The 22,350-nt window shown below is 42.5% G+C and overlaps 3 protein-coding genes across 3 annotated transcripts; all 3 read right to left on the bottom strand.

The window, feature by feature from the left end:
• Window positions 1–1,602: 1,602 nt before the first annotated feature.
• On the bottom strand, window positions 1,603–6,667 carry LOC122488234 (protocadherin alpha-4-like). The gene has a single exon (XM_043589469.1). The coding sequence runs from the start codon at window positions 4,980–4,982 to the stop codon at window positions 2,487–2,489; it is 2,496 nt and encodes an 831-aa protein (XP_043445404.1). The 5' UTR covers window positions 4,983–6,667; the 3' UTR covers window positions 1,603–2,486.
• A 2,586-nt stretch (window positions 6,668–9,253) lies between these two features.
• On the bottom strand, window positions 9,254–11,881 carry LOC122488228 (protocadherin alpha-3-like). The gene is given in 2 exon segments (XM_043589455.1): window positions 9,254–11,325; window positions 11,327–11,881. Coding segments are annotated over 2 exon segments (2,415 nt in total). The 5' UTR covers window positions 11,750–11,881; the 3' UTR covers window positions 9,254–9,333.
• Window positions 11,882–17,723: 5,842 nt separating this feature from the next.
• LOC122488223 (protocadherin alpha-1-like) lies at window positions 17,724–21,693 on the bottom strand. Its single transcript, XM_043589445.1, has one exon. It carries the CDS (start codon window positions 20,175–20,177, stop codon window positions 17,760–17,762), a length of 2,418 nt encoding a protein of 805 aa, XP_043445380.1. The 5' UTR covers window positions 20,178–21,693; the 3' UTR covers window positions 17,724–17,759.
• Window positions 21,694–22,350: the final 657 nt, after the last annotated feature.

The raw sequence follows: 22,350 nt of genomic DNA, 5'->3' as shown, positions 1-22,350 counted from the left end.
TCTATCATGATTACCAATGTCAATAGCTAAAAATAAATCTAGTGAAATATGTAAAGGACCTCTATACAGAAAATTGTGAAATATTAAGAAACATTAAGAATTATTAAGAAATATTAAGATTATTTAGATAAATAGACCATGCTCATGAATTGACTCATTTTTGTAAAGATGTCAACATGCTTCACATTTCTAAATAGACTTAATGCAATCCAAATAAAAACCTCACCAAATTGTTCTTATGAAATTTATATACAAATTTAGGTGGAAATGGAAGAGGTAACATGGCATTGATGTAAAAAAAATGTTTTTAAGTCAAAAAAATTAGAACAGGGGCGCCTGGGTGGCTCAGTTGGTTGAGCGACCGACCGGCTCAGGTCATGATCTCACGGTTTGTTAGTTCAAGCCTGACATCGGGCTCTGTGCTGCCAGCTCAGAGCCTGGAGCCTGCTTCTGATTCTGTGTCTCCCTCTCTCTCTGACCCTCCCCCACTCATGCTCTGTCTCTCTCTGCCTCAGAAATAAATAAACATTAAAAAAATTAAAAAAAAATAGAACAAAAAAGATCATACCCATATAATGGATATTTTATCAAAACGTGGAATTCATTTTTAAGAAATGGTGCTGTTTCAGTTGAATGTCATTGGGGAAAATTAATCTTGACCCCTATGTCACAAAAGACAAAAAAATTCAAAAAAGGATGTATATCTTATGTGAACAATGAAACAAAACATAACAAAGAAATTATCTACATGACATAGAATAAAAATGAAAAGATTGATAAATTGAACTTAACTGAAATTTAAAATTTCTATTTACCAAAAGATAAAATAATGAAGAGGAGAAGAATGCAAAAGCAAGAAAGTTGTTATATCCAGAATATACGAAATTTTCAAAAAGCAAGCGAAAATGCAACACAATAGAAAAATAGGCAGAGACTCAAACAGCAATTGTATACATAAGATATAAAATGGCCAATAATAATACAAACAGGTGCTCGACCTCATTTATAAATCAGGAAACACAACATGGAAATACTAAACACACCCAGCAAAATAGCAACTACATAGACAACCTGACAATGCCCAATTAGGGAGATGATGTAGAGCAATACACTGTTAGCACAGTGTAAATGGATAAAAAAACATTTGGAAAATCTGTTTTGTATATTAAAGATGAATCTATGCAAATATTTTATGTTCTAATTTCAATTCTGTGTACATGGGCACTGAAAATATTTTTTAAGTTTATTTATTTATTTTGAGAGAGAGAGAGCACAAGCAGGTGAGGGGCAGAGAGGACAGAATTCCAAGCAGGCTCCGTGAGGATGCAGGGCTCAAACCCATGAACCGTAAAATCATGACCTGAGCCAAGATCCAGAGTCAGTCGCTCAACTGAGTGAGCCACCCAGGCACCCCAAAATTTTGGAATATATTTATGATAGTATTATTTGAAGCAGACATAAAGGAGAAACAATTCAAAATGCTCAACAATGGGAAAATTACTCATAATATAGTCATAAACTACTGGAGAGAAAACAAATTAAATGAACTCCAACTACACACAGCAATATGCATGATTCCAGAGAATGATGAATGATAAATATGAAGAACACACAAACACAGGCACACACATAACACATTTTGTGCAATTATATTTAGATAAAGCACAGGAAACAGGTAAAAACTAGTAACAGTTATAGAGTTAAAACTGGCTACATTTGGGGAGAAATAAGGAAAAGTTATTTTGGAGGTTCATTTAAGTAGCTTTGTTTTTTGAGAGAGAAAGAGGATGCAAGTGAGTGAGGGGCAGAGAGAGAGAATCCCACGAGGAGCAGAGAGAGAGAGAGATGAACCATGAGATCAGGACCTAAGCAGAAGTCAGATGGTGCCCCAAATTTAAGTAGCTTCTTAAGTAGAACGGGAGGCTGTGTCTCCCTCTCTCCCTGTTCCTCCCCCCTCACACTCTGTTTCTCTCTCTCAAAAATAAATAACACTTAAAAAGAAACATTAAAAAAATACCAACAGACCGATCCTGGACAGAGATAACCTTAAGCGCAGGGGGCCAGACAGAAGCAGCATCTGGTCAGAAGCCTGAGTCACAATCCCCGGGAAGGCCTGTGAGCCACACACATCACAAGCGTTGCCAGAGAACTAACAAGAAGCTTGGGTTTGTTCTCTGTGCCAGAGAACAGAAGAAATAAAAGTTTCACTTTCAAATAATTGATTGAGTTATATTATTATATCTGGGCACTTTTCAATGTATTATAGGCAAATGAAAGGAAAAGGTTCTCTCAAGTGTTGATTACAACTAAAAATAAATAGTGAAGATGGTAAGCACAAAATTTATAACATTAATTATATAAATATGCATTGAATAATGAAGACAACATATATTGCCTTGGGGTCCTATAATTCTAAAAGATATTAGCTAAACTGGGTACAAAACAAGTGAAGAAGCATGTCAGAGAAATTTCACTGTAAACATTTTTTAATTAGGAAGAAATTGATAGAATAAAGGAAAGTAAAACTTTAAATAATTCAGGTCAACTAAAAGATATTTAAAACTAACCTTTGAAAGGGAATCTCCAGTTGCTGGCTGCAGATCCTCTCTGTCCCTAGAGTCAGGTACACTGGGACTAAAGGCCATGAGGTCGGTCTTGGGCGGACCCTCCCCAGAGCACACCCTCTGCCGCCTCTGCTGCGAGTACGACCAGCTCCCCACCGCGCTGGAACACACCAGCGTGGGCTTCCCCGGCCCGCACGCGCCCTCGCTGGGCGGCGCCGAGCACCGCAGCGCCACGTACAGCAGCAGCGTGAGCACCAGCAGGCTGGACACCGCGCAGATGGCGATGATCAGGTACACGTTGACATCCACCAGCGCCGTCTCCGCGCCAGCGGCGCCCGCCAACACCCGCGACGAGGCCTTGGGCGCCTGGCCGCTCTCCACCAGCGACAGCAGCACGGTGGCCGTGGCCGTCAGCGCCGGCTCGCCGTGGTCCCTCACCAGCACCAGCAGGCGCTGGCGCGGCGAGTCCGCCTCGTCCAGGCTGCGCGTCGTGCTGATCTCGCCCGTGTACAGCGCCACGCGGAACGGGCTGCGCGCGCCACCCGCCGCCGGCTGCAGCTCGTACGACAGCCACGCGTTGTAGCCCGAGTCCGCGTCCACCGCGCGCACCTTCGCCACCACGTGGCCCGCACCCACCGACCGCCACACCAGCTCGCTCACGGCGCCGCCCGCGCCGCCCGCCCCAGGCAGCGGCAGCAGCGCGGGCGCGTTGTCGTTCTCGTCCAGCACGAACACCTGCAGCGTCACGTTGCTGCCCAGCGGGGGCACGCCCGCGTCGCGCGCGCTCACTTGGAACTGCAGCAGCTCCAGCTCCTCGTGGTCCAGCGGCTGCAGCGCGTACACCTTGCCGCTCTCCGCGTGCACCGACACGTAGCTCGACAGCGCACGCTCGCCCACCCGCCGCTCCACCAGCGAGTAGGACACCAGCGCGTTCTCCTGCGCGTCCGCGTCCCGCGCGGACACCGTGAAGATGTGGCAGCCGGGAGGGTTGTTCTCCTTCACGAACACCGTGTACTCGGCCTGCGCGAATGTCGGCGCGTTGTCGTTCACGTCGGCCACTTCCACGGACACGCTGGCCGTGGCCGACAGCGAAGGCGAGCCCCCGTCCCGTGCTGTCACTACTAGAGCATAGTCCGACACGCTCTCGCGGTCCAGCGCGCTGTCCAGCACCAGCGAATAGTAATTCTTGAAGGTGGACACCAGCTTGAAGGGGACATGGGGTGACAGGGTGCAGGTCACCTGCCCGTTGGCACCAGAATCGAGGTCATGCACGCTGATCAAGGCGATGACCGTGCCTAGTGGAGCGTCTTCTCTGATTGGGAGTGACAGGGACTTGAATTCCATTACTGGAACATTATCGTTGGTGTCCTCAACTTCCACCATAACTGTACAATGGCCAGAGAGTGGGGGCTGTCCTTTATCAATACCCTCTACAAGAATTTCATAGAATTTTCTTTCTTCAAAATCGATATATCCCTTTACCATAATTTCTCCAGTAATTGGATCTATGTGAAACTTGGATTCTACATTTGGTAAAATATCAGTTGAGAATGAATAAATAATGTCTGCATTCGAGCCTTCATCTAAATCTGAGGCGTTTAGTTTCATTACCAACGTTCCATTAGAAACATTTTCTTGTACTTTCACCTCATAGAGTGTTCTGTCAAAAGCTGGGGCGTTGTCATTGGCGTCCAGCACTTTGATGTGTAACTGAACGGTTCCAGTCAGCTCAGGTTTGCCGCCATCAGTGGCTGTGAGCACTAAAAAAATTTCTGGAGCTTCTTCCCTGTCTAAAGATTTCCTTAGTAGTAGTCCAAGACGTTTTACCCGCTCGTCATCGGACGGCTTTTCCAGCGAGAAATATTCATTGGGGCTCAGTGTGTAGGTCAGCATAGCGTTGGCCCGGATATCTGCATCCGATGCGCCCTCTAGTGGAAACCGAGTGTCAATAGGCCTGGATTCCGCCATTAATAGATTCTTTTGTGTTCCGGGGAACACAGGAGGATTGTCATTAATGTCCTTCACCTCCACCTCCACATGGAAAACCTGCAGCGGCCTGTCCACGATCACCTCCAGATGGATGCTGCACTCCAGGTTCCGCCCGCAAAGCTCCTCGCGGTCGATGCGAGAATTCACAAACAAAATGCCATTCTGCAGATTTACCTCCAGAAGGTCCCCCTGGCCTTTGGACGCCACCCGGAACAGGCGTGGCACCAGCTCCGCCAGCTCCAACCCCAAGTCCTGAGCGATGCGTCCCACGAAGGTGCCGTGTTTGGCCTCCTCCGGGACCGAGTAGTGGACCTGGCCACTCCCCGCCCTCCAGGCTGCGAGGAATAGAAGTGAGAGCAGCAGACGCTTGGATTCCTGGCCGCTTGCCCAGGAAAACTCCATCTCGAGCCCGCAGTGCTTTGTTTTCATTAAGGGATCTCGTTTCAAAATCAAGAAATATCTTATAACCGTTCAGTCTATGCCGATGTATCCTCCATTTTTATCTGAATGGTGGATGCAGCTTCTTTATAACAAAAGGGATATTCTTTTTCTCTAGCAGATCAATTGTATGGTACAGAGCGACATCATGTGGCTCCAAACCGTAAGTAATAAATTCTGATTCTGCTCAGTCTTACTCTTTTGCCATTCCGCGTACTTTAACGCTGTTGGAGAATAGCAACACATTTTGTGCTACTAAGTTACACGTTTTGTACCTCTGATTGAATGTGACCCTTAGTTTCACCACAGGGGCAACTTTTACTTCAGTGGAAATCCTTTTTTCATACAGGTTTTAACTATTTATAGAGACCCAACTGTAGTTAATACACATTTTGCAAACAGGATTGTTAAGTGTTGATTAGGAAAATTCTTGACTGATTATATGTGTTCCTGAAAATGGGGGGAAATAGTTATTAATGATGACACACTTTTGATCTTTGTATTTCATATTTCTGGTGTTGAAGACTTCAGAGAACCCTCTGAACTAGGAAACCTCCAATGCCAAGAATAAGTCTTTGAAAGGGACGTTTTAAAATGTCTGAAAAAGGAAGCAGAAATTACCAGCACTTAACTGAAAGTCTTCATTAATTCACCTCAGGGCTGAAGGTGCAAAGAGCTTTAAGAAGGAACTATGATGTTGTAATATATAATTCGTGTGGGAAAGTATTCCAAATAATTTTATTAACAAATACTCACCTCCAACAATCAAGATTGGTATTCTCAATTTGTCTCTTATGATTTATAAATACTTGCCTGTTCTCCAGTGTCTAGTGTACATACATTTCTATTTTCTTGTACTGTGCTCATGTATTTTAGTCCTAGTGGGCAACTTCTGGCTTCCAACAATATTTTTCACCAAATAAACATAATCATTCATCCTCATAAGTACGATCCATCTTTTCCAAATGCCTCATACAGCAATTTCCCCCACTTAATGCCATTAAAAATTTTCTTGACCAATGAAATGAAGACTTTCATGATTAAACCAATTGAGCAGGTACTTTTACTCTCTTTTATATACTATAGCATACAGACTGAATCACTTGGGCCATTTATTACATTAATTTATCCTTTTTAGCCATTTGGTATGTATGTCTAATGACAGGAGTGTCATGTAATAAGTACAAAGATCCAAATAGCTGGAGCCTTCTTTTGTAAAATACAAACTTTTAAAGAGAATAATTGTATCTTATTAGTTTAAGAGCTCAGAATACATACCAGGTATTTCCTGAATATTTACCTAATAGAATGATTTGGTTCTCTTCAATTGCCTAATAAAATGCATTAAGTTAAGGTGGTCACAAAGCTTGTTAGGCAAATATGATGTCTCAGCAGCAGCCTCTGTTATTTTCCAGAGATACAAAAATATTTTCCTTATATGATGCCCTAATTAAGATATATTTCAATTTGCATAGTGAAAACCTGGATTTTAGCTTAGTTTCATTTGGCTTTTTGGCAGTCATGATCTTAGAGACATCTGAGTTTTAATAGCCAATGAAGAATTCTCAATAACTAGAGCACAATATATTTTCCTAACATAAGGAAACTTAACATAAAAGGACATAATTCTTTTTTTTTTAATGATAATTATTTTCAAGCTTTCTTTGCCTATTATATTCACAAACCTCTTTCCCTCATGGTTGTCTAGGACAAAATATCAATCTACTGAAAATGGCTTTTGGGGGCGCCTGGGTGGTGCAGTCGGTTAAGCGTCCGACTTCAGCCAGGTCACGATCTCGCGGTCCGTGAGTTCGAGCCCCGCGTCGGGCTCTGGGCCGATGGCTCAGAGCCTGGAGCCTGTTTCCGATTCTGTGTCTCCCTCTCTCTGCCCCTCCCTCGTTCATGCTCTGTCTCTCTCTGTCCCAAAAATAAATAAACGTTGAAAATGGCTTTTGGCTTTAGGCTTCCATTCTATGAAGAGCCACACTCACACGAAAATATCCTTTTCTGAATTAAAACATCAATTAGCATTGTTCCTCTGTCTGAGGACCCAAACTGTAGTTTTGCAAAAAATGATCACACATGTCAAACACACTGGAAGACAATGGAAAAGACTCCCTGTCCATTTACTTTATTTTGAAAATAATTAAATGCATAGATGAGGAGTACAAAAGAATATAAAGGATATTTATGTGAGAACGATTAGTATTAATCTGGTAGAGCAGCAATATATTTCTAAAGAGAAAAACTCAAAAGTCTTTAAAATGTCTTATTAACTGAGAATCTTGTTAGTCAAGAATTTGAAGAGGACAGCTCGATTTGAAGACTGACGTTCCACATCCTGGGAGACAAAAACTTTGCATGACCCTATAATTACAATAGGATGAAAATAAGGCCTAATGAAATAACATGTGAATTCAGGTTGGACATGTTGTGGTGAACATTTGATGGACAAGAGTCAACAAAGGATAGTGAGAGAAATTGAAATGAAAATGGGAAAAAAGGATTCTCTTTCTATTGTATATGTTAGCTTCAGCCCACAATGTCACTGAGTATTAACTAGGTTTTGATAAGGATGCTCATACAGGAAGTAATAAGTTGTAGTTATAACTCAGGTGGATATATTCTATATAATTATATACACTGGAACCCATTCACCTTCCACAAGCAAGGTTAGTATTTTCATTTTGTCTTTCATGGTTTAGAAATAATTGCTTGTTTTCTAATCTCTAATATGGCTAAGGTTCAGTTTCCAGTGGCAAGGAAACTTGAATGGAAGTCCATCTATTTGGAGAAATGATCAAATGCTAAATAGAGAAATGACTACAAAATAATTTCATTTTGTTTAATTTGGTTGCAGTTATTTGGAGGGTTTACATACTATATAACACACCTTAATAGACAGGTTACTATTCAGAGGAAGGTCACAAGTAATAACATTGACTTACTGGAGTTTTTGGACATTAGCATCCTTACTACTAAGTGTTTGCAAAATAGGTTAATGATTAATAAGTTTTGCTAGTAGAGTAGTTTTAAAATTAGATAGAAAGCAGCATTCTCAACAAAGTTTTCTGACAGAAAACAATTTAAAAAATTTTTTTAAGTGTTTATTTATTTTAGAGAGACAGAGCACACAAGCAGGGGAGGAGCAGTGAGAGACAAGGAGACACAGAATCCAAAGTAGGCTCTAGGCTCTGAGCTGTCAGTACAAAGCCCGATGCAGGGCTTGAACCCACAAACCATGAGATCATGACCTGAGCCACAGTCAGATGCCCAACCAACTGAGCCACCCAGGAGCCTCATCTGATGGAAAACAATTCTTAACAAAATTAATAATATACTTTCAAAACCAATGTTTTCTAAATGAAGATACACTGAAGGAAGTATAAAAGTTCACTTACTATTGATTTTTTCAATGCTTACTAATTAAAGTAGTGAGAAACTGAAGATGAACAAAGATACAATTCTAATTGTTTTTACATTTATTTTTTAGAGACAGAGAGAGACGAGCACAAGCGGGAGAGGGGCAGAAAGAGAAAGAAACACAGAATCCGAAGCAGGCTCCAGGCTCCAGGCTCTGAGCTGTCAGCAGAGACCCCATGTGGGGCTCGAACTCACAAACCACGAGATCAGGACCTGAGCCGAAGTCGGACACTAACCGACTGAGCCACCCAGGTGCTCCTAAAGATACAATTCTAAACCAATAAAATTATTATTCTGGTGTGTGTGTGGTTTTCTTTACCCAATTGAGAAACTAGCCACAATACAACGTATTACCAAATGTGAGCACAAGGACTAAAATGAATCATGTTCAAGTAAAAACAAGGAACTAAGACTTCAGACAAATGAATAAATGAGTAAAAGAGGCTTCATACAGACAACAGGCTTAGTAAACTAATATTTGAAACTGAGGATATATTAACCAAAAGAAGTGGTGAGCATTTATGGGTGAACTCATAAAATGAACCAGTGACATTTGGACTAACATCTAGTAGGAATTCCAAAAAAAAAAAGTGGCAAAATCTATTGAAGCATTGTGCAAGGATTAGTAAAACACAATTGGAGTCAAATATTCTAAACGATACAATTCACCCAAGAAAATATATTTGGTTTCTATCTTTAGCAATAAAATAATCCTACTACTGCACCTATTAACAACAACAACAACAACAACAACACTACAAGTTTGGCTCTCAGTACTTATTGCTAATTCAGTTCAAAACATTTGTCACAAGGAGTTCAAATATTTTAACCACAAAACCCTGGAAAACTCTAACACCAAAAACGTAAGTTTCCAAAAGAACAGAAACATTGAAGAATAAAAAACGATTTTTGAAAGGATTTAAAAATCTGTACTCACTTTGGCAGAAAGATCAACATCTACATCCAGCTGTTCTTCTCTATTCCCGCCAATGGGACCGGGTGGAAGGCTGGGGCTGAAGGCCATGAGGTCGGTCTTGGGCGGACCCTCCCCAGAGCACACCCTCTGCCGCCTCTGCTGCGAGTACGACCAGCTCCCCACCGCGCTGGAACACACCAGCGTGGGCTTCCCCGGCCCGCACGCGCCCTCGCTGGGCGGCGCCGAGCACCGCAGCGCCACGTACAGCAGCAGCGTGAGCACCAGCAGGCTGGACACCGCGCAGATGGCGATGATCAGGTACACGTTGACATCCACCAGCGCCGTCTCCGCGCCAGCGGCGCCCGCCAACACCCGCGACGAGGCCTTGGGCGCCTGGCCGCTCTCCACCAGCGACAGCAGCACGGTGGCCGTGGCCGTCAGCGCCGGCTCGCCGTGGTCCCTCACCAGCACCAGCAGGCGCTGGCGCGGCGAGTCCGCCTCGTCCAGGCTGCGCGTCGTGCTGATCTCGCCCGTGTACAGCGCCACGCGGAACGGGCTGCGCGCGCCACCCGCCGCCGGCTGCAGCTCGTACGACAGCCACGCGTTGTAGCCCGAGTCCGCGTCCACCGCGCGCACCTTCGCCACCACGTGGCCCGCGCCCACCGACCGCCACACCAGCTCGCTCACGGCGCCGCCCGCGCCGCCCGCCCCAGGCAGCGGCAGCAGCGCGGGCGCGTTGTCGTTCTCGTCCAGCACGAACACCTGCAGCGTCACGTTGCTGCCCAGCGGGGGCACGCCCGCGTCGCGCGCGCTCACTTGGAACTGCAGCAGCTCCAGCTCCTCGTGGTCCAGCGGCTGCAGCGCGTACACCTTGCCGCTCTCCGCGTGCACCGACACGTAGCTCGACAGCGCACGCTCGCCCACCCGCCGCTCCACCAGCGAGTAGGACACCAGCGCGTTCTCCTGCGCGTCCGCGTCCCGCGCGGACACCGTGAAGATGTGGCAGCCGGGAGGGTTGTTCTCCTTCACGAACACCGTGTACTCGGCCTGCGCGAATGCCGGCGCGTTGTCGTTCACGTCGGCCACTTCCACGGACACGCTGGCCGTGGCCGACAGCGAAGGCGAGCCCCCGTCCCGTGCGGTCACCAGCAGCTCATAATTCGCCACGCTCTCGCGGTCCAGGGCGCTGTCCAGCACCAGCGAATAGTAATTCTTGAAGGTGGACACCAGCTTGAAGGGGATGTGAGGCATCAGAGAGCAGGTCACCTGCCCATTGACTCCGGAGTCACGGTCGGACACGCTGATCAAGGCGATGACCGTGCCGAGGGGAGCGTCTTCTAATACAGGTAATGACAGTGATTTGATAACCAACTCAGGTACATTATCATTGGTGTCCAAAATTTCCACCAGAACCGTGCAGTGACCTGCCATTGGAGGATTTCCTTTATCTGTCGCTTCTACCTGGATTTCATATAACTTAGTTTCCTCGAAATCTATGTTACCCTTTACAGTGATGTATCCATTAACAGGGTCTAAGTGGAATTTCGACAAAGCATCTGATGACATGTCTGTATTGAAAGAATATACAATTTCCTTATTTACTCCTTCATCCAAATCAGAGGCGTTAACAGTCACTGCTAGGGTACCGTTTGGAGCATTTTCGAATAAACTCACTTTGTAGACAGTTCTCTCAAACTCTGGGGCGTTGTCGTTTACATCTAGAATGGTGATCTTCAGTTGAGTAGTGCCAGTGAGCTCTGGTTTCCCACCATCAACTGCCGTTATTACTAGGTGATGTTCAGGAATGTCCTCTCGATTTAAAAGTTTTTTCAACACGAGTCCAAGAGTTTTAATATCCTCATCATTTCTTTTAATATCCAAGGTAAAATAATCATTAGAGTTAAGACTGTAGGTCAACAAAGAATTCGCTCCAATATCTGCATCTGATGCTCCCTCTAGCGGAATCCGAGAACCAGGCGGCCGGGATTCAGAAATAAACAATTTTTTTACTGCCATTGGAAAAAACCGGCTGGTTGTCGTTAATGTCCTTCACCTCCACCTCCACATGGAAAACCTGCAGCGGCCTGTCCACGATCACCTCCAGATGGATGCTGCAATCCAGGTTCCGCCCGCAAAGCTCCTCGCGGTCGATGCGAGAATTCACAAACAAAATGCCGTTCTGCAGATTTACCTCCAGAAGGTCCCCATGGCTTTTGGACGCCACCCGGAACAGGCGTGGCACCAGCTCCACCAGCTCCAGCCCCAAGTCCTGGGCGATCCGCCCCACGAAGGTGCCGTGTTTGGCCTCCTCCAGGACTGAGTAGTGAACCTGGCCGCTCCCAGCCTCCCAGACTGTGAGGAGCAGAAGCGAAAGCAGTAGTTGCCGGGCTCCTGAACCTTCTTCTCTCCATGAAAACATCACTGCAAGCCTTTTCCAAATATTGGGTCACTCTTGCATCGATCCAAACTTTAAAAAATAATTTGGGTTCCTCGGTTTTTCTTAAATAATCTTACCATGCCCGTATTTCACAGAGGATGGGGAAAAGCAGCAACTGAGTATGTAATGCATGATGTATTTCTTTTGTGGTGAAACACCTTGTGGTGGACAGCGACATCATGTGGCTAAACGTGTAAGTATTAAATAAATTTACTACTTGGGTCTGAACTTTTCCCAAATTTCTATTTTCGTTGTAATATCCTCCGAGCACTTTTCAAATTCTTTATATTAAAAAAATATATATCCTTATAGCTTTTATACTAATTCATCACTTCCAAATATTCCAATCCATGACATAAAGTTAAAAAGAATAGAATAGTGATTAATGCTATAACAGTAGTGGACATCTATTGGAAATATTCCCCATGTGACAAGCATGGGGTTATAATAGGGTTATCCCATTATATTCTCACAACAACCTTCCAAGCTAGGTATCAATACAATTCACTTTTTACCAACAAGGAAGTGAAAACAGATATCAGTTAAGTAACTTAAAAGTGATATTAATTGTTGATGTTTGGGTGGGATCTCAATGTGAGTCTAAACTTGTAACTTTTATCACTTGGCCTTGAAGTCTACATTTTATAGCAAAACCAGGCCTTTGATATTCATGACCACCAAAACATCGAGGCATTGAAAGTATGTGTATATACATATCCATCTATCCATACATATTTACTTCTATATTATGATGGCAATTGTTAATTTACATTATTTATTTATTTATTTATGGAATGTTTATAATGCACTCTTGTGTGCTTTATCCAATAATTATACCCTTGTTGTCTGTCTTAACTGTTATTTATAAAAGATGCCAGAAGTCAGTTTTTTACAGTGCAGTTCTTTTGTAAATTTGTTTTTTACAAATGAAAATACTGTGTGATTTAGATATTTGCTACATTCATATCATACCAAGTAAGAGTATATGTGTTTTTTAAATTTCCACACCACTTATACATTTCAATTTACCTGTATATCTGAAAATGATTGCAATATGAGATCATTGTGTTTTTAATGATCTCTGCTCTAGATGAATTTATGGATTCCAGTTTTTTAAAAAGCTGTGACTTGAAAGTTTTGGTGACTTAACTAATCAATAGAGAGAGAAAGTAACTTTGGAACATAATTCACCATTCAACGTATGTAAGATGAGACAATATAATATTCTAAAAGTTTCTGAGAATTCAGCAAGAGGCATGAGTTCTTTGGGTATTTGCAAGTTGAGCAGAGAAAATTCATGGGCAGAGGTTGATTTTAGAGAGGTAAAAGCATGTCAAAAGCTTTGCTTATAGTCAGAGCCTCTTGAAATAAAATCAAACACATGATTTAAGTATTAGGGGAAAAGTTTTCATACCAGCTTTTTTTTCCCATGTACTCACTGAACGCAAGCCAGGATTGCAACTTAACTCGTATTTTATCATTCACATTCAGAATAGAATAAATTATCAATTAATGTTTGGGTTTTTTTTCCCAATATATGAAGTTTATTGTCAAATTGGTTTCCATACAACACCCAGTGCTCATCCCAAAAGGTGCCTTCCTCAATACCCACCACCCACCCTCTCCTCCCTCCCACCCCCCATCAGCCCTCAGTTTGTTCTGTTTTTAAGAGTCTCTTATGCTTTGGCTCTCTTCCACTCTAACCTCTTTTTTTTTTTCCTTCCCCTCCCCCATGGGTTTCTGTTAAGTTTCTCAGGATCCACATAAGAGTGATACCATATGGTATCTGTCTTTCTCTGTATGGCTTATTTCACTTAGCATAACACTCTCCAGTTCCATCCACATTGCTACAAAGGGCCATATTTCATTCTTTCTCATTGCCACGTAGTACTCCATTGTGTATATAAACCACAATTTCTTTATCTATTCATCAGTTGATGGACATTTAGGCTCTTTCCATAATTTGGCTATTGTTGAGAGTGCTGCTATAAACATTGGGGTACAAGTGCCCCTATGCATCAGTACTCCTGTATCCCTTGGGTAAATTCCTAGCAGTGCTATTTCTGGGTCATAGGGTAGGTTCAATTAATGTTTTAATGGATAAAAGATTATTTTAAACTATCTCGAGTAACTAAACAAGTTACATTAATGATATGTGTTAATATCAAACTTACATAATTTCTAATTGATTCTACTGTACTAGTTCACAAAGAACATTTCACGTGTTCAAGAACTAGTTCACGAAACATTTAAGAATTATTTTGGAAAAGCATGGATCTAGGAAATAATTATAGGCATCTATATGTCAAGTGTTTTGAAGAATCTTGAAAGGCAGTAGTTTTAAAAAGATACAGAATTAAAATTTTAAAACATATTAATGGAATACCTCTGACAACTTATAATACTATATATTTCATGACATTTAAGAGTATACTAATTGCAAAGTAGAATGCCACAGGGAATTAATGACAGAGTATAATGATTATAGGCAATGAAGGTAATACTAAAGGAACTATGAGTCTAGAAGATTGAGCTGATGTGTGGATAAAGTATCAGTGAATAATATCTACTCTCACTTAGACATCTCCTTAGGCAATTTAATTTAAAAATGTAAATATGGAATAAAAAATCAGTAAGAAAAAAATTAAAATTAAAAAATAACCAATAACAATTTGTATAGTGATAGACTGTGATTCCCTCTTAGTGATAAACTGAGTTCTGGGTATACCTGGATATAGTTTTCAAAGCTTACCATTTGTCTGTAGTACAAAGGTAGGGGTCAGACTTCTAGTAGGACAGATTCCACCTGACCAGTCATACTCTGCACACAAGTCCCAAGAAAGTAGTGAGTAGATATGAGACTCTAGGTAGGATGACTCCTCCCAAAAAAGGAGTTCCTCCTTATTTGCTCAAACCATTTCTTTTTCTCCGTAAAGCCTCAGATAAACATTTCTGATTCTCAGGAAATATACACTCCCTAAATTTTGAGGCGTATCAACTCTTAGCAGCTAAGAAGTTTACTGTAGAAACAGACTATCCTTAAAAGATTTCCCCACCTAACTTTTCAATTCCTTTAAAAGCAGATCTCAGATGAAAATGAATATCTGGCCTGTTAAATGGATAAGACCCAGATCACTTAGTGGAAGTTATTTCTACAATTCACCAATATCCACATACATATGGGGGGAAAAAACAGCATATAGCTAAAAAACAAATAGAAGACAGTTTTAGACAGTTATTTCACCCCAACACATCTTCTTTTGAAGTGTTTAAATTCTTTTCCAAGTGTAACATTTACTTTTCAAGTTTATGTTTTAACTACCCAACACAGGAATTTCCAATTAAAATGTAGTCATTCAATATCAGTCTTTACTTTTTGGGAAAACTCCAACTTCATTAGTTATAGGGATGCTGCCAGGAGAAAGTGAGTGAGCTCACAGTTGTGGAAAATGTTATCATGGGCACAGTTTGGTGCCAGAGACGGGTGGTCAGTCTCTGCACAGTGGGAGGCCTGTACACATTAGCCTGGTGATAGTGATACTGGGAAGGATGACTGAGCAACCCAGTAACATAACACCTGAGTTAGGGTACTCTCCACTTTTATGTAAAAAAAACTCCCACTACCTGGCCACCCACAATGTGATTTCGTAAATGTTAAGATATTTTTATAGTGTTAAGATATTTTAACAAAATTGAAAGGGGGTTCTTTCCTCAGGGAACTTACTATTGTACCTTAAAACTCTAAAGATTTTGCAAGTGTGAAATCTTTATTCCAAATCACAAGCTATGTGACCCCTGAAAGAAATATGTATCATGAGCAATTATTCCCAAGTGATGTCATGTGTTGTAATGATCTATGATAGGTATTTTTGAAAACTTTTTTTAATGTTTATTTATTTCTGACAGAGACAGAGAGATCATGAGCAGGGGAAGGGCTGAGAGAGAGGGAGGCAGGTTCCAGGCTCCATTAGCATAGAGCCCAACATGGGGCTCAAACCCACCAACCACAAGATCATGATCTGAGCCGAAGTCAGACCCTTAACTGACAGAGCCACCCAGGCACCCCTGATAGGTATTTTTGCAGGTCCTGGCAATAAAAGATCCATTCAGGCTGCTTTCAAGTACAAGGAAATGAAAACTTTATTTATTACCTGTTGCATAAACAGATAAAGACAAATGAATTCTTGATTGAAAGAATAATTTAGAAAACATCCAGATATACATTATAGTCCTATTCCAATATATTCTGACAGAATGGATAGATGATGTAAATAGGAAATATGCATTATATATTCATACTCTTTAAATTTTTTCCAGTTATGAACTTTTTTAATTTTGAGAAAAAAATTACTTACAGGTAATAAGTTTTCAAATTTAGCTTAAGTGTTTTTCAATCCTTCAGGTCCTATTATTCATGAACAGATTTAATTATGAAAAAAACAAAATGTGAAAATAAGGAAATCATTTAAATTAAATTGTTCTCAGTGCAAGATGCATCTCTATTTCATACCATATAATGCACAATCGGATAGTGATTAAAAATAAGCAAATATGTGGCACAAAAACAGACACATAGACCAATGGAATAGAATAGAAACCCCAGAACTAGACCCACAAACGTATGGCCAACTCATCTTTGACAAAGCAGGAAAGAACATCCAATGGAAAAAAGACAGCCTCTTTAACAAATGGTGCTGGGAGAACTGGACAGCAACATGCAGAAGGTTGAAACTAGACCACTTTCTCACACCATTCACAAAAATAAACTCAAAATGGATAAAGGACCTAAATGTGAGACAGGAAACCATCAAAACCTTAGAGGAGAAAGCAGGAAAAGACCTCTCTGACCTCAGCCGTAGCAATCTCTTACTCGACACATCCCCAAAGGCAAGGGAATTAAAAGCAAAAGTGAATTACTGGGACCTTATGAAGATAAAAAGCTTCTGCACAGCAAAGGAAACAACCAACAAAACTAAAAGGCAACCAACGGAATGGGAAAAGATATTCGCAAATGACATATCGGACAAAGGGCTAGTATCCAAAATCTATAAAGAGCTCACCAAACTCCACACCCGAAAAACAAATAACCCAGTGAAGAAATGGGCAGAAAACATGAATAGACACTTCTCTAAAGAAGACATCCGGATGGCCAACAGGCACATGAAAAGATGTTCAGCGTCGCTCCTTATCGGGGAAATACAAATCAAAACCACACTCAGGTATCACCTCACGCCAGTCAGAGTGGCCAAAATGAACAAATCAGGAGACTATAGATGCTGGAGAGGATGTGGAGAAACGGGAACCCTCTTGCACTGTTGGTGGGAATGCAAATTGGTGCAGCCGCTCTGGAAAGCAGTGTGGAGGTTCCTCAGAAAATTAAAAATAGACCTACCCTATGACCCAGCAATAGCACTGCTAGGAATTTATCCAAGGGATACAGGAGTACTGATGCATAGGGCCACTTGTACCCCAATGTTCATAGCAGCACTCTCAACAATAGCCAAATTATGGAAAGAGCCTAAATGTCCATCAACTGATGAATGGATAAAGAAATTGTGGTTTATATACACAATGGAATATTACGTGGCAATGAGAAAAAATGAAATATGGCCTTTTGTAGCAACGTGGATGGAACTGGAGAGTGTGATGCTAAGTGAAATAAGCCATACAGAGAAAGACAGATACCATATGGTTTCACTCTTATGTGGATCCTGAGAAACTTAACAGGAACCCATGGGGGAGGGGAAGGAAAAAAAAAAAAGAGGTTAGAATGGGAGAGAGCCAAAGCATAAGAGACTGTTAAAAACTGAGAACAAACTGAGGGTTGATGGGGGGTGGGAGGGAGGAGAGGGTGGGTGATGGGTATTGAGGAGGGCACCTTTTGGGATGAGCACTGGGTGTTGTATGGAAACCAATTTGTCAATAAATTTCATTAAAAAAATAAGCAAATATGAATCAAAATAGAATCATTAACAAAGGAAATAGAACAATTCTAGAATCGATGGAAAAGACTCACCTTTCCTAAGTGTTCTGACTCTGAGGGTTGTTGTCTTTCATCTGCGGAGCCTGGAACTTGAGGTAGGCTGGGGCTGAAGGCCATGAGGTCGGTCTTGGGCGGACCCTCCCCAGAGCACACCCTCTGCCGCCTCTGCTGCGAGTACGACCAGCTCCCCACCGCGCTGGAACACACCAGCGTGGGCTTCCCCGGCCCGCACGCGCCCTCGCTGGGCGGCGCCGAGCACCGCAGCGCCACGTACAGCAGCAGCGTGAGCACCAGCAGGCTGGACACCGCGCAGATGGCGATGATCAGGTACACGTTGACATCCACCAGCGCCGTCTCCGCGCCAGCGGCGCCCGCCAACACCCGCGACGAGGCCTTGGGCGCCTGGCCGCTCTCCACCAGCGACAGCAGCACGGTGGCCGTGGCCGTCAGCGCCGGCTCGCCGTGGTCCCTCACCAGCACCAGCAGGCGCTGGCGCGGCGAGTCCGCCTCGTCCAGGCTGCGCGTCGTGCTGATCTCGCCCGTGTACAGCGCCACGCGGAACGGGCTGCGCGCGCCACCCGCCGCCGGCTGCAGCTCGTACGACAGCCACGCGTTGTAGCCCGAGTCCGCGTCCACCGCGCGCACCTTCGCCACCACGTGGCCCGCGCCCACCGACCGCCACACCAGCTCGCTCACGGCGCCGCCCGCGCCGCCCGCCCCAGGCAGCGGCAGCAGCGCGGGCGCGTTGTCGTTCTCGTCCAGCACGAACACCTGCAGCGTCACGTTGCTGCCCAGCGGGGGCACGCCCGCGTCGCGCGCGCTCACTTGGAACTGCAGCAGCTCCAGCTCCTCGTGGTCCAGCGGCTGCAGCGCGTACACCTTGCCGCTCTCCGCGTGCACCGACACGTAGCTCGACAGCGCACGCTCGCCCACCCGCCGCTCCACCAGCGAGTAGGACACCAGCGCGTTCTCCTGCGCGTCCGCGTCCCGCGCGGACACCGTGAAGATGTGGCAGCCGGGAGGGTTGTTCTCCTTCACGAACACCGTGTACTCGGCCTGCGCGAATGCCGGCGCGTTGTCGTTCACGTCGGCCACTTCCACGGACACGCTGGCCGTGGCCGACAGCGAAGGCGAGCCCCCGTCCCTTGCGGTCACCAGCAGCTCATAGCTCGCCACGCTCTCGCGGTCCAGGGCGCTGTCCAGCACCAGCGAATAGTAATTCTTGAAGGTGGACACCAGCTTGAAGGGGATGTGAGGCATCAGAGAGCAGGTCACCTGCCCGTTGACACCGGAGTCGCGGTCGGACACGGAAACAAAAGCAATGACGGTGCTGAGTGGGGTGTCCTCTCTGACCGGCAAAGACAGAGATGTGACTGCCAGTTGTGGAGCATTATCATTTACATCTAGCACTTTCACTAAAACCTTGCAGTGATTTGACATTGGAGGACTTCCTTTATCAACTGCTTTTACATGAATTTCATAAGATTTTGTTTCTTCATAATCCAGTCTACCAATTAGCCTAATTTCTCCTGAGCTGGAATCAATTTTGAAGTTTTTTTGAATGTTTAGGGGAACATCACTGCCAAAGGAAAAGACAATTTCGCCATTTACACCTTCATCGGCATCAGAGGCGTTTAATGTAGTCACTAATGTTCCATTTGCTGTAGTCTCTAATAAATGGATTCTATACACAGCCTGGGCAAACAATGGGGCATTATCATTAACGTCCAGCACTGTGATCAGCAGCTGAACTGTACCTTCCAGCTCTGGTTTGCCCCCATCAGTGGCCGTCAATAATAAACGAAGTTCTGGTGTTTCTTCTCTATCCAAAGATTTCCTCAATTCAAGTGAAAGTGACTTACTCAGTTCATCACTTGCCTGTACATCCAAAGAGAAATAATCACTGGGGCTGAGGGTGTAAGTTATTAGAGCATTGGTCCCAATGTCCGCATCAGCAGCACCCTCTATCGGGAAACGTGAATCCACCAGTCTAGACTCAGGAATAAATAACCTTTGTTCTCTCCCTCTGAAAACCGGTGGGTTATCGTTAATGTCCTTCACCTCCACCTCCACATGGAAAACCTGCAGCGGCCTGTCCACAATTACCTCCAGGTGGATGCTGCACTCCAGATTCAGCCCGCAAAGCTCCTCGCGGTCGATGCGAGAATTCACAAACAAAATGCCATTCTGCAGATTTACTTCCAGAAGGTCCCCACGCCCTTTGGACACCACCCGGAACAGGCGTGGCACCAGCTCTGCCAGCTCCAGCCCCAGGTCTTGCGCGATGCGTCCTACGAAGGTGCCGTGTTTGGCCTCCTCCGGGACCGAGTAGTGGACCTGACCACTCCCAGTCTTCCAGGCTGCGAGGAACAAAACGAAGAGCAGCAGGCGCTGGGCTCCCTTGCCTCCTTGCCTAGGAAACAGCATCGCAAAACCACTACACCTTTGGTACCGCTCTCACTTCCAAATCATGCTTTCTTTACTTTATATCTTGAATAATATGTCCCCTGTTTTTGTCTTCTCTCAGGCTGTAACAAAATGGAGCTTCCTCCCTTAGTTTTTGGTGATCTAAACATTAACATTGACAAGACTTTGTGGTATACAGCGACATCATGTGGCTAATGCTGTAGATTGTAGATTCTTCATTGATTTCCAAAATAGGCTATATATTCATTTGCAATTTATTCAATGCAATCACTTTCAATTATGTCTTTTAAAGACTGTACACTCTCACTTAAGAGTATGTAATTCAATACTGTCCTTTAGCAGTGGTCACAAATATATTACAATTAGATTTTGGGAAAATCGAAATATGCACCAATAACCTTACATCTTTTCATTTAAAACAATTTATCAGCTCATGTTTTTATTATTAAATATTTGTAACTGAATACTGGAGCTTTAAAATAAAACACTTTGGCCACTAAAGTTCACCTTATTCTAGGATATTGTGTCTGTTAATTTTTAAAATAATATTACCAGGAACTTACTTATGATATTTTTAGAAAATTTTCTGAAATACATTTAAAATTTTTTCAGTGTTTATGAACAGCGACATCACTTTTTGATACTTGAAATCTTAGAATATTGAAATTTGGGACATTTTCCTTTGTTCTTGTTATATAACATCTAAGTGCTGAACTAATAACTTTCGCCTCTAAAAGTCATTATTTCAAATTAAGTTAGTGTCCCTTGGATCTTTATTCCTATGTCAAATTTTTGCTGCACCTTTTTTTCTTATTAAGTCATTGTCATATGTCAATAAGAATAAAATTAACATTGAATCAATGTCAATTACACATATCTGAGAATATTATAATAATCTGTAGTCAAATTTTTAAATGTAAATCTAAAGTGAAGATTAGGTTTTCAGAAAAAAACTATTTGAGAAAAACCTATTAAACTTATCTTTCAACTTTAGTGCAATTTATAATCAGAACCCCATAATTACATCAAAATTTGACTAATAAATGTGATCTGAATAAACTATCACAAGTTACTTTAAAAAGGATGGCCTTAACATTTTTACTTCAAGTACCATGGATATTTAAGGATATTAATATTAATAAGGATTCATATAAGTTCCTAATCAGAAAGCCTAAGTCACTGTTTACTTGATAATTAAAATGTAGATGAAACATGATGTTATTTAAAAAAAAAACAGATTATAATTTTAATAGCAATTCCAATGTAGTAATTGCCTCATTACAAAGGTACAGGAATATAAGATACATCAGTACCCTCTTATTCTTGAAATGAAGCAAATTCAGAACTTGATACTTTTTTAAATGCTAATAGATTTAGACAATACTGTCAATATTTTAATGTACAAGGTAGTTTAATGTGGTATAAATTTCCTTTTATGCATTTTATTACTGTGAAGAATACATAGAATAATGCTAACTGCAATTTGCTGTCATTCAGATATTCCAAACATAAAACTGTTGAATTAAATATACTTTGTTTTCTACAGTTAAAAGCTTATTTTGCCTTTTAAAACATATCTCTATTTACTGAAAACTATAAATTATCATGTTTTAATGTTGGGAATTACAGTGATCTTTAAATATAATCTCAACCATAAGCCATATGGTAATGTTTCATCCTCTTTATTTTGATGAAAATTGTTGGATTTGAATATATTCTCAGTATAAGAAAAATGTCATTTACAATGATCAGATGACACTTAATTGAAACTTAAAAAATAGTTAACCATGGACTGCATTATCATGGTAGTTATTATGAAAATAAAAGGCTACATGATATTATATTCAAGGAAAAAATAAATGCGGACATAAATGACTGGAAATTTTGTTATCAGAGAGAGCTGTTAAAATAGCAGAGTGTTTTGTATATTATTGAGTTTAAGCTGGTACAAATTCAGAGTACTATAATTTAAGATATTAAATGCAATGTCCACAGTAAGCACAGAGAAAATAGCTACATCATCCAAATAGACCTATAACTAGTAAAAAGATGAATCAGTAATTTTTAAAAATCTCCTGACAAAGAAAGGCCCTTGCCCAATGGCTTCATTGGTGAATTTACTAAAAGATTACTAATACTGATCTTTTTCAAGCTTTTCCAAATAGATAAAGAG

The sequence above is a fragment of the Prionailurus bengalensis genome, chromosome A1 (assembly GCF_016509475.1).
Source record: "Prionailurus bengalensis isolate Pbe53 chromosome A1, Fcat_Pben_1.1_paternal_pri, whole genome shotgun sequence".
NCBI classification, from domain to species: Eukaryota; Metazoa; Chordata; class Mammalia; order Carnivora; family Felidae; genus Prionailurus; species Prionailurus bengalensis.
The sequence above is the reverse complement of the archived record's forward strand: the minus strand, read 5'-3'. Positions and strand labels throughout refer to the sequence as shown.